General features: G+C 37.7%; 1 protein-coding gene across 1 annotated transcript in view; it reads left to right on the forward strand.

The window, feature by feature from the left end:
* PREP (prolyl endopeptidase) overlaps positions 1-12,562 on the forward strand; it is a 117,600-nt gene that overhangs the window by 41,614 nt on the left and 63,424 nt on the right. Inside the window, exon 7 of the mRNA XM_072831926.1 lies at positions 6,229-6,334. Coding sequence (XP_072688027.1) covers positions 6,229-6,334 — 106 coding nt within the window. The remainder of the gene's footprint in view (positions 1-6,228; positions 6,335-12,562) is intronic.

The following is a 12,562-nucleotide window of genomic DNA, read 5'->3' on the forward strand; positions in this document are numbered from 1 at the left end:
ATCAATGTTCTGTAGTGTTCGTCTGTGTGCATGAGCTCTTGAAGGCCCTGTCCTGTTGATCTGTGTTTTCCAGGCCCTGGTTCAGCAGCAGCCGACTCTCAGTAAATGTTGGTCGAGTAAAGGGCTTCAGCTCTGACCACTTGAATAGTGGACGGCTGTGTTTGGTGGCACATGTTAAATTATGTCTTTAGTAAGTAAAGGATGGCAAGTTGGCTCGCACACCGACTCCCCTGTTAAAACCAGCCACTGTGGTGACACTAGTCATCTCCAGCCCCAGCCACCCCAGACGTGTGGGGTAGGGGGCTCTGGCTAGGGTGGCTTTTGCATTCATTTTACTCTGTTGATGTTCGCCTGGTTGCAGATAATGAAAGGCTAAATGGTAGAGAATGGTTATTTATGAGTAAAGAATGATAGCTTTCATCCCTGTTGGTATTGTTTGGAGTGCAGTTACTAGATTTAATATTTGCAAATATAAATATTTGATTTACAATAATTTGTAGAATTTTTTGTTAATATTTATTTGCATAAAGGTAGGTTTTCATGAAATAAAATAATTTTGACTTAAGGAAAATTTTTTAAAAAATATAGATCTAGAGTAGAAAAAAGCTGTGAAAAAGCACAGATTTAAGAATTCTATCTTTCATAATTGGTTAGGCTAGTCTTAGGCCAACCTTGTTGGAACAGGTCAGTGCTTTTGAATCAGATTAACTGCTTCCAGCGAACACAGTTATTCTAGTCGATATCATATGTTTAAAGAAAAAAACAATAATATATTTTTTAAAGATTTTATTTATTTATTTGAGAGAGTGTGAGTGTGAAAGGGGGAGGGGCAGAGGGAGAGAGAAAATCTCACACTCCACACCAAGATTGGAGCCCAACATGGGGTTCAGTCCCACTACCCTGAGATCATGACCTGAGCCTAAATCAAGAGTCCGACGCTTAACCAACCACCCAGCGCCCCTAAAAACAGTATTTTGGGAATGAGAATTTATAGTGTTTCATTAAGACCTGTTGGGGCCCTTGGCTCACCTGTTTATCTCTTTTCTTTTTACCTGGATTTCAGAAAAGTCTGTTGAGATGCAGTTGTCCTCCTCATTAACAATATTTTTCTCTCCTCCTCCCAGTGATTTCCAAAATTCATTTCTAAAAGTGCCTTGAAATAGTCTGAATGTGAAGCCTTGGTTAAATACACATTGTTACAATTTTGGTGGAAGAAGGTGTACTTCATATTTTGGGACAGCATTGACATTCATAAATGATTTTGAAACCTGAGACTGAGCATTTGAAAATTCAAAATTGTTTCTGGTTTTTACAAATTTATTTGGTAGCTCTGGAACATCACTGGGTTGTGATGAAGAGAGCTACAGTGAAAAAGACAGACTTAATTGGCATCCCGACAGCAGCGTACCTCGGGGCTTCCTACCTTAGATTAAATATAAACTGCTACAATATTTAGTCCAGCCAGAAATGCTGAGAAAAACTCATTAGACGTGCTTGAGACAGCTGTTGTCAAAGATTTGGTGTGGTTCTTGCAGTGAGTTTTACTGCCTTGTCTTCTGTTGGCTAAATCACTACAATTGAATTAACCATCATTTATGGTTGATATAGCACGACTTTAAGAACTAAGCTATAAAAATTCCATCTTTATATAAAGGATAAGAGAACAAAAGTCTGAAGTATTAATGAGGCTGCTTTTTATTACATTTGATAAAGTTACGATTGTAAGGTTGCTTGATGATACTAATATATAGGATGAATTAAAAATAAGGTGGAACTAAAATTCCAGATCTGAGTTTATTAACTATTTATATGAAAAGCTTATGGAAAACATACATAAAAGCCTAGAATAGGATATTTAACTCCCAAAGCAGTCAAAGAAGGGACAACATTCATAAGGAAATTTATATTAATACAGTATGAAGAAGAAAGAAGGGGAAAGCAAGGTGAATAGAATACTTGAAACTAAGACCATGGAAGCCAGTACATCAGCAATAACAATCAATGAAAATGGAATATAGATTCTTAGATTGGATTTTTTTAACTCAGTCAAGTCTAATGTTCTTTTGCAAAAGACCTGCTTAAAACATAATGACAGGTAGGTTGGAAATACAATCAGGATGAGAATGGAGAAAAGAATTAATGGAAATCAGAAATTTATATGTTTGACCGTCTAAAACTGCTTGACCGTCTTTGAAAAGAATCTAAGGAGCCTAGCAAAAGATGGAGGAGAATGCACTTGAGGCATTTGATGTTATGTGTAGTTTGTGGCAAAAACCCATACGGCAAAATATGATTCATGTTTGTTAAAGGAAACTGCTTCTGGACTCAGAAAAAAATGTCAACAGGAAAGAGCAGCCAAATTAAACAGAACTTTCTAGCATCTTTGATAAAACTATAACTTACTTGGAATCCCACTTCTGTTTCTCAAGAACAGATTATCTCTGTGTTTAAAAATAATTTTTTCAAAGAAAGAGGTGTTTAACTTAAATCATGCAGTGTGCTGCCAAGTGTTTAAAAATGCTGGACATTTTAGACAATGCACAATCGTTATGATTAATTTATAAATGCAAAGAGCCTGATTGACAAACAGCTGGTCTACCAAAATGAACCTATAGATAGAAAGTGGATGGGCATTTTGGGGGAGTTGAAATCTAATAAGCACCTGCTGCTGCTAGGAAGTAAAATCCGAAGTATTCCATGCTCAGACACTCTTGTCTAGATGACATTTAGCTCGATACCATCACGTTGCTCTAATAGAAGGAATCGATGTATGTGGGCTTGATGAGAGCAGTGCAGCAAGTCAAGGTGAATGTTTGACAGTTTCACATCTGCTTAAGAGAAAAGAAACATGCCCCCAAGGCAGGTTCACAGAAGTATTATTGGAATAGAAAACAGAAACTGTAAAAAATACCTTACTGTGTAATGAGACAGAGGAAATATATCAATGTTATATTTTTTAGTAGTCTAGGTATTATCTTTTATATTAGTTTTAATTACCTTTCTTAATTCTTATATCTGTACTTCAAGAATGCACAATAATATACTCTAAAAATGTAATTATCCAATAAAAAATAAAAAATGAGTTAAAAAAAAATAAAACCATAGTGACAGGTATTTGCCTCTGGCCATGGCAGGGTAGTTGGTCCTAGAGCAGCCTTCCTGCCATAAACAGCGAGAGCACTATACACAAGAAAGCAATTCATTTGCAGCTATCGGTCAGCAGGCATTGTTGAACCATCCTCTGTAAGAGAAGCAAGTCCTGTGATTGCCCCAACTTTCTGCTTTTCTGGAGATATTTTCTGGAGTCTGGCACAAGGAGGGAGGAACCCACAGAGAACTACAGTCTCATCGAACTTAGTATCCAAAGAATTGGGGAAGACTGAAGCCAGTGGAATTTGCAGACAGAGTACAAGGAGGGAACTACCACTTAGAGCCCCAGAAATCTGCCTTGGTCTCCCTTTGTGTCTTTGTCGACCATTGAGTAGTGCATGCATAGGATGAAACTCGGTGATGCAGGCCAACCACTACCAGGGAGCCATAAGCTGACAACTACCAGAGGTTGAACAAGTCTGGGAGACTGTCACTTTCTGACCAAAAGTGGAAAGACCTTTTGAACACTCAGGGTGTTCACCAGCAACCCCACAAAGGCCATGCCTTTGCAGTGGGCCTGCAGATGTTTCCCAACAAAGCTTGAGAACAAGCCTCCAGTAGATCAAGCTGATCCACTAACAAATTAACTGCCTCGAAGCTTTGTAAAGGAAGACAAGAGCAAACAAGTAAAAAAATCCAGGCAGCATTCAAACTGTGTAAGATTCAATCCTTAAAATTTGCTAACTGTGTAAAGAAGCAGAAAAATGTGACTCATTACCAGGAAAAATAGTAGCCAATGACCTAGAAATGACAGGTAGTAAAACTAGCAGACAGGGGCTTTTTAAAAACTATTATAAAATAATTTTTAAAGGATTTGAGAAAATGTTAATATAATGAACAAAGAAATAATATAAAGATGAACCAAACATTCTTCTAGATGTGAAAATAAGCCACCCGAAATGAAAAGTCTGTGCATGGGCTTAGTAGCAATTTAGATATCCAAAAAAAGTATGAGTGAGTTAGAAAACAGGACAATTGAAAATAAACCAAAAAGAGAAAAAGGGAAAGAAAAATGAAAAGAGCCCCACTGCCCTGTGGGACAGTGCAAAGTGATCTAACATTATGTAGTTAAAGTCCTAAAGTAGGGGTGTGGGGATACAAAAATATACAGGAGGGAAAAAAGGCCAAAGGTATTTTGAATTTGATCAAATAGAAAACCCACAGTTCTAAAATGTTCTACAACACTCAAGTAGGCTACTACAGCAAAGCCCATAAGTAATTAATTTGCATAATACCTAAGATGATGATAAAGTCTTAAAGGCAGCCAGAGTAGGGAACACATATTCCACGTAGTGAGAAAAAAGGTAGGAAGTGACTTCTCATCTGAAACAATGTAAGGCAGGAGACAGTGGAAAGACATTTTCTTTCTTAACTACCATATTTTAAAAGTACAGTTCCTGCCCCTACATCCTGCCTCCCTTACCTACACCTGTTCCTGTTCTCCATGTTCATCATTTTCTAACATGCTACACATAATTCCATATTTATTTCCTGCACTAGAATGTAACATTTTCCCCCCCAGATTTGTTCACTGATGTAGCTTTAAAGGTCTTGTACATAATGGCTGCTTCGCAACTTTTATCTAATGAACATATCAAAGAGTAACAGTTGTTGGTAAGTGTATTAGGGTTCTGAGGAGAAACAGAACCAACATGTGTGTATATTTATAAAGAGAAAGATTTACTTTTAAAAAATTGGCCAGTGTGATTGTGAAGGCTTGACAAGTCCAAAGCCTTGCAGGGTAGCTTGGCAGGCTGGAAATCCAGAGGTTCAGTTTAAGTCCAAAGGTGGTCCAGAATTGCTTCTTGCTTGGGAAGGTCACTGTTTTTCTATTAAGGTCTTGGACTGATTGGATGAGCACACTCACCTTACAGAGGGTAATCACCTTTAAGAGTCCACCCATTTAAAACAAAACCAAAAAACAAAACCAAAAAGAGTCCACTCATTTAAACAGTCAGTCTCATCCAAAAAACACCTTCACAGAAACGTCCAGAATAATTTTTGACCAAATATGTGGGTACTGTGGTCTAGCCAAGTTGGTATGTGAAGTTAGGATGTGGAAAAACGGGAACTGTTATTTGCCGTGACATCTAAGACGTAAGTTGGTACAAACATTTTGGAAAATAATTTGGCAACACCGAATAAGGTTGAATGTGTTGCGTATCCTCCCACCTAGCAATTTTATTTTCAGTTATATATCCAGAAACACAGATAAGGACACAAACAAACATATTCAGAATTTTTGTGAGGTGTTGCTTATAAGAGGAAGGAAATAGACATAAAACATTTATTCATGGAAAAATAGATCAATTAATTGTGGTATATTTTTAGATTGAATTGCTGCATAGCAGTTGAAAGAATTAAGTAGACATATCGACACAGATTAATTTTTTAAATTAAATGAAAAAATATAATTGCAAAAAGCATATGTGTGTGCAAATTTAGAGAGAGGGTTTGACACCACTTATATCAATTTTGACAACTCAAAATCAGAATATATTGTTTGCTCTATTAGTTTGCCAAGATTCTTTTTGCTACCTGAGATTCTTCTATTCAGTACCATAAAGGAAATTTATAGAAACACAGGCTTTTGATTTTTGACATCGACTAAAGATAAAGAGTTGTTGAATAGAAACTGGTTCGTGTCACCAGTGTGCACCACAGGTGAACTTCCTTGCATCATGCCCATTTTGCTAATTCTTACTCATTTACAACACTTTTAAAATACATGACCCATGACAAAATTTCAAAGTCAGAGATACTGATATTCAGAATGACAGATTGCATGTATTCTCCGTGAAAGCCTAAAGTATAAATTTAAATAAAAATCACATTGAGTCATGACATTCAGTTATATCTGTTGATAGTCTCTATTTAAATATTTCACTGGGTTTTTTTAAACTGTAATGTAAGAGTAAAATTAAAAAAAAATGTTCTTTTTTTTCTAAATTTCTTTGCCACTCATAAATTTTGGGTAACCATATGACATTTAAGGTTAAGCTTTATTTTTTACTTAGCAGTGCTTTCCAAAAAATACTTTCTAATCAGCTCCCTGCACTGTTTTTATTTCCTTCATAGTTGTCTGATGATGGTCGCTATGTCTTACTATCAATAAGAGAGGGGTGCGATCCAGTAAACCGACTCTGGTACTGTGACCTACAGCAGGAATCCAATGGCATCAGTGGTAAGCTATCTTTCAAACAGGTAATTATTCCAGAAAGCTCCATTAAAAAGCAATTATTGTGGTCTTCTAATTGATTTCCCAAGAAACCTTCTTCCATTCAACCATATGAACCATCAGTCCATATTTTTTTCTTTCAGTATTGTTCCATAAAATGAAGAAAAACTGAATGAAGCTCTTGGCTTTAACATTTTCTCCATAAATTGAGGTTAACCATGTTTTGCATACGAATGTGAAAACATCCTGTGAATATTGCAGATGAAGAGTGAGTGTTACGGCAAAGCTAGCCCTTTGGTCTGTAAAGCGTTATAATTGTCTAGATATGATGGTGCAAACTGTCACAGGCAAAAGGGTAAGAGAGACCAGTGAGAATTAGTGAGGTTAACAGGTAATTACAAGACCGTTTTTTAGCACTGAGCCTCATGCACAATAACAGCCTGATTTTCCTTCCTGGAAGCCTTTTACATTATGATAGTAAGCATAGTAGCAGCCAGCTACAAATTGTGGAGGTGGCTCATTTTAAATGTTGTTCTCTTCGAACATCTTTGCCATACCAGCACCATTATTGAGCATTAAAGCTTTCCAGCTGCACAGTTTACTGTGCTAAGAATACCCAGATCCAAAAGCCGCACAGATATGCTGGCACTCAGATAAGGACACAAAAACGGATCACACTGTGTTCTGGGTAATATAAAATAAATACATTTGATTATGATACAGATTTGCAAACTATATAATACTGAGTGCATTTTCAATTATTAGATTACTTCACTATTGGTACCTAATTTATGTTACATTATGATAAGAAAATATACAATTGTTTTTAATTGCTCGGGTATTGCATCATTTTTCAATGTCTCTGAGCAAGATCCACATCCTGACACTCTTAGATACTGCAGAGCGCCATTCCCAGATACAGCAGGATAAAGTCAACAGATTGATTCAGGTGTGAAATATGTGTCCATTTAATAAAGATGTGTAAGGGTTTTTGTTTTTGTTTTTTTCTGTTAAAAAAAAAAAGGATACACTCATTTTGATCTCAAAAGAAAATTGGATTAGCCACATCAGGTTTCACATTCTTTGACAGGAGTAAAACCAGCACCCGGAATTGTTCACTTGAGTTGCAAGTCTGGTCTACACAGAGCTGACCCTCTGAAGAATGAGATCTGAAAGAAACAGGGACAGCTGTTACTGTGCTGTTATCGTGATAGGATTCCTGTGTGAGTCTGAGATGGTGCAAAGATCTTTGCCTTTCTCCAGTTTTTTAAATATTCCAGTTACGACGATCTTCCTCCAGAGAATGCTAGTTTCTTTTTCTTTTTATTACCTTGTTATATCTTTAAATTATAAGGTAGACTTGTTATTAAATGCTACAAGTTAGCAAATCAAAAAACACAAATTGATCACTTTGTTCTAAATTTAGGGAAGAGCATTCCTTCCATATACTGGTGTACTGAACTCGTACTGCTATGTCCACTTTAATAATAGTAAGACTCTGAGTGAAACTTAGAAAAAGGCTGATAGAACTAGAGCAAACCTTGCTTTCTTCCAAACTTCTTGGTCCTTACTTTCTTTTTTCCCACCCTACATATTTTTTATCCCCCGCTTTATCATTGCCACATTCCTGAGGAATTACAGAAGAGGATGTGATACCCAGAGATTGAGATTCTGAGAAGAAGACAGTGCAGGGGTACACTAGGCCATCCCAAATAAAATTCTAGACACTGTAGCTCTGAATGGACATGAAGGAGAAAGAAGGGAAGCATCCAAGAAACCATAAATGGCAATGATGCATTCATCCTCTTTATAAAACAAGCCAGGTCCTGGCCCGTCTTCCCAATTTGATCTTCCTTGAATCACCTGACTGTTGTCTTTTCTGCTTCCTATGTGGTTTTTTTGCACCTTAGGTGAAGAGCCCACTACTCTAGTAGGCTTACTCAGTAAATGTTAGCAATTATAATTTTCCAAATTGTCCTTTTTTTTTTTTAATTCGTCCAGAGAAACTTTAAGGTTATTATGTCCTCATGTGAACAGAAGTCCAGCCATATATTGGACTAGGATTGTGTAAACCTGTAAATTTATTTGGTATTATATCTCTCAGTGGAACCATGTATTTTATTTTATTTTATTTTATTTTATTTTATTTTATTTTATTTTATTTATTTTTTTATTTTATCTTTCTTTCTTTCTTTCTTTCTTTCTTTCTTTCTTTCTTTCTTTCTTTCTTTTTTTATTTTTTATTTTTACGTAAGCTCTACATGCAATATGGGGCTTGAACTCAACCTCAAGATCGAATCTTGCGCTCTACTGACTAAGCCAGCCAGGTGCCCCATAACCACATATTACTTGTCAAGGTTACTCCTAGGTATTTTGTATTTGTGAGCTATTGATGGTGTATGAAGGTGTCAATCAAGGTATAACCAGAGAAGCAGAACATTAAGAGATGTATTGCAAGAATTGGGCTTATGTGATTTGGAGACTGGCTAGTTAAGTCTGAAATCAGTAGGGCGGGCCACCAGGAAGGACAGGCTGGAATTCTCAGGCACAGGCTGATGCTTCAGTCCACAGGTGGTATTTCTTCTTTTTCAGGTAGGCCTCAATTCCCCTGGAAGGCATTTCAACCTTTTGAATCAGGCCCACCTAGATTATCTAGGATAATCTCCTTGACTTAAAGTCAACTGATTATGGTCTTTAATCACATCTGCAGAATACCTTTACAGTAACACCTAGATTAGTATTTGATTGATTAACTCAGGACATGTCAAAAAGACCATCCCAGTGAGCTCATGGAAAAAACCACAAGAAGAATAGAGCAAACAAGTCTGACAGTGCTAACCTGATTTCATCATTTAATGAGGTTACTGAACTGACCAGTGTTTGGAATTCATTGAGGCACTCAGAAAAATATGTGATATCCTAGAGATTTTGAAGTGAATAATAGGATAGGCTGGATTTGAAGCTATTGATGTGTTCCCCGATAGACATACTGAAGGCACTGGGGGATGTTTGCCACTGAAAGCTGCTAAAGTCTGGGTTTAACTGGGCCTGCCACCTTTTTCTTTTCTTTTCTTTTCTTTTCTTTTCTTTTCTTTTCTTTTCTTTTCTTTTCTTTCTCTTTTCTTTTCTTTTCTTTCTTTTCTTCTTTTCTTTTCTTTCTTTTTTATTTAAAGATTTTATTTATTCATGAGAAACAGACAGAAGAGGAGAGAGAGAGAGAGACAGAGACAGAGACAGGCAGAGGGAGAAGCAGGTACCATGCACCGAGCCCGACGTGGGACTCTATCCCAGGTCCCCAGGGTCAGGCCCTGGGCTGAAGGCGGCGCTAAACCGCTGAGCCACCAGGGCTGCCCCCTGCCACCTTTTTCTAATATTGCTTTATTAGCATTAAGTTTGTGGATAACATAAACTTCACAGTAGTTACTCCTTTGAGTGGCAGTCCTGAGATCCTGAAAGTTCTGGACAGTTACAGTGATTGGGCCGGTGCTGGTAAGATGAAATGGTTATCCTCCTCCACGCTTGGGTTTAAGTCAGTTCCATATGACAATATTAGAGAGATCTTGGGTTTTTTGGGTTTGTTTTTTTTTTAACTGATTGCTGGCTTATTATAAGTCAATGATATAATTATTATCATTTAAAGAAACAAATACTACATGTGAGTTGAACTGTTGAAGACATTAAGTAGTTTATAACAGGAGAGACCTAGCAGATCGAGATAGTGATCATTAAAATTTTAAAAAATAATCCCCATTAATCATGGTTGGATGTATTATGACAATAACCAGAACACTTTCAAGTCAGATGCGAATTTTCATCTCCACTCCAAGACTAACTAACTAGTGAGCCTGGGGTGGGAATGTTTCCTCTCAATATTTCCATGACTACCGACGGGGAGGTAATACAGACTTCAGGAGGAATTGTGAGAAATAATGAAGAGGTATGCAACAGGGCTTAGCAGGGTTCCTGGCATATGACAGGTGCTCAGGAATTCCTCCCTTTTTTCCTTTGTTTCTCAACTGAAAGAGGAATATTTGGAATCAGCACACTTTATTTGGGGTAGCATAGTAAAATAGACTGAGGATGTCCTAGAATAAATAGTTATCTTCGGTATCAAAGCTGCTCTAAACACAGATCTTGGTATTGACTTGTTTACTGCAAAACCAGATTCATTATCAAAAAAGCATCCTTTTCTTGACAAAAGCATAAATAGGTGGGCCTCTCAGTGCAAGGCTATGTGGGAAATTGTCTAATTTTTACAGGTTGATAATTGAAATTTCAAGGGTTTATATGCCAGATAACTTTTTCTTGCTATTTCTATACCTGCTCCATTTTTGTTATATTTTTTGATCGGAGGAAAAATAATTAACATTTAACTTAAATGCTAAATGTGCTAATTAACTATTAGATGAGTTAAACTTGAATAGCCGGTAACCAAAAACGAAATCCAATGTTAAGAAATCTTTCATTTTATATTGCTGAAATTTATATCCCTTTTATAACCTAAAAGCCTTTCTGCTATGATTTTAATCTTTTTTACCTTAAAGGCAGGGAAAATTAACCACATTTTCATGCAGATTAATTCTTCATTTATTAGGGCATCACTGAATTGCTTGTCTGGAAAACTAGTTTCACTTAGGTAGCACTTTTCTAACCTTTCTGTCAACTTTGTCTCCTAAGAAAGCCTTCCGCCCCTTTGCGTTTTGAAATGAGGATCACAAAAAGTACACAGAAGTGGCCGATGGCTATAGATGTAGGAAAAGCAGCAGATAGAGAAAACAAAACTATATAAATAAACTACAGGAGGGGGGAAAATAAAAATCTTAGGATCCTGAGAGTTAAGAGAGTTCCCTGTGAGACTGGATTCCTCTGTCATTTACATCTGTTGTGTAGATTTCAACTTGTCTTCTCCAACCTGTTGACCATCTTCCTACTCACCACTCCGTTGGCCGGATCTCTCTCCATTTACCCTTTGCCTCTCATTGGAGAGCGTCCTTTCCACCATCTGCCTCGGCAGTCTTTTTACTTAAGAATAATACGGACAAATCTGTACACACGGTGGGCCACAGCCTTTCCCCAGGAACTGCAGTTGAGGCTGGTCGGCTGCTCCTTTCCTGACTTCCTGCACAGGTGACTCCTCTGACTCACCTCATTCCCCCCGATAGAGACAGCCCTAGGCGTATCCTTGGGCCTTAGAAGTCTGTACAATATTCCAGGTGTTCGACACAGCTAAGCAGGTGCCCTCCAAAGAACATCTCGCCCCCTTCTGTGCTGGCTGCCAGAGACATATTCCGAGTTACTATCTTCTTTCTTAGGGGGAGGAGAGATTTTTATTCTAACAGTTACCACACTTCCTCATGCCTTCACCTGATACTTTTCCTTCTACAGTTGGCTGTTCTCCTGCTTTCTCCTGTTCTGATCCTTTTTCTCTCCGTGCAGAAACACAACAACAACAACAGCACTTTGTGTATTTGTGAGCTGCATGAGATCAGAGACTTTGTCTGTCTTGCTCCCTGCAGTGCCCAGCACCTAGAACAGTGCCTGACAGATGACAAGGACCCCGTCCTTGACCAGACTTTAGTCAAGCTTCCCTAAGCCCTCTTCTCAGTGAGGCCTCAACCTTGGTTCCTCGGCCTCCTACTCCCTCATTGGGCCAGCATAGCTTAATTGTAGCAAGAATCTCACTACATCCATTGAGAGAGAATTCCCCTACCCTCCATATCTGATCACCCTCAAATTCCTCACCCCTTCGGTCCCCTGCTGCCAGCCCCCACTAATATCTGATTACCTTCACCTGCCCTCACCAAGAACATTATTAGGTAAGTTTAACAAGAATCCCCCAACTCCATGTGCCCTCTTTGTGACTACCCTCTCTCCATTCTGCTCATTGGCTATAAATCCCCAGCTGTCTTTTTTTGTATTTGGAGTTAAGCCTGATTTCTCTGTCTTTTGCGATGGTCTTAACACCTATCTCAGTAGTCCTGAATGAAGTCCTCTTTACTATTTTAACAAGTGTGAGATAATTTTTTTCTGTAACATGGACACACAGAAAGTGGGTTCCAACTTGTCTTAAATGACTTCATTGCCCCTTTATGGCTCCTGGCGCTCAGGCCCTACTATATAAACCATCCTCCATCAGTAAGTGTTATATTTTCTTATAAGCACTTTTGAATCTTCACTTTTCTGGCCACCTAAATTTTTTTTACTTAAATTTTTTATCTTTTATTAAACTCTGAG

Source organism: Canis lupus, chromosome 7 (assembly GCF_048164855.1).
Source record: "Canis lupus baileyi chromosome 7, mCanLup2.hap1, whole genome shotgun sequence".
NCBI classification, from domain to species: Eukaryota; Metazoa; Chordata; class Mammalia; order Carnivora; family Canidae; genus Canis; species Canis lupus.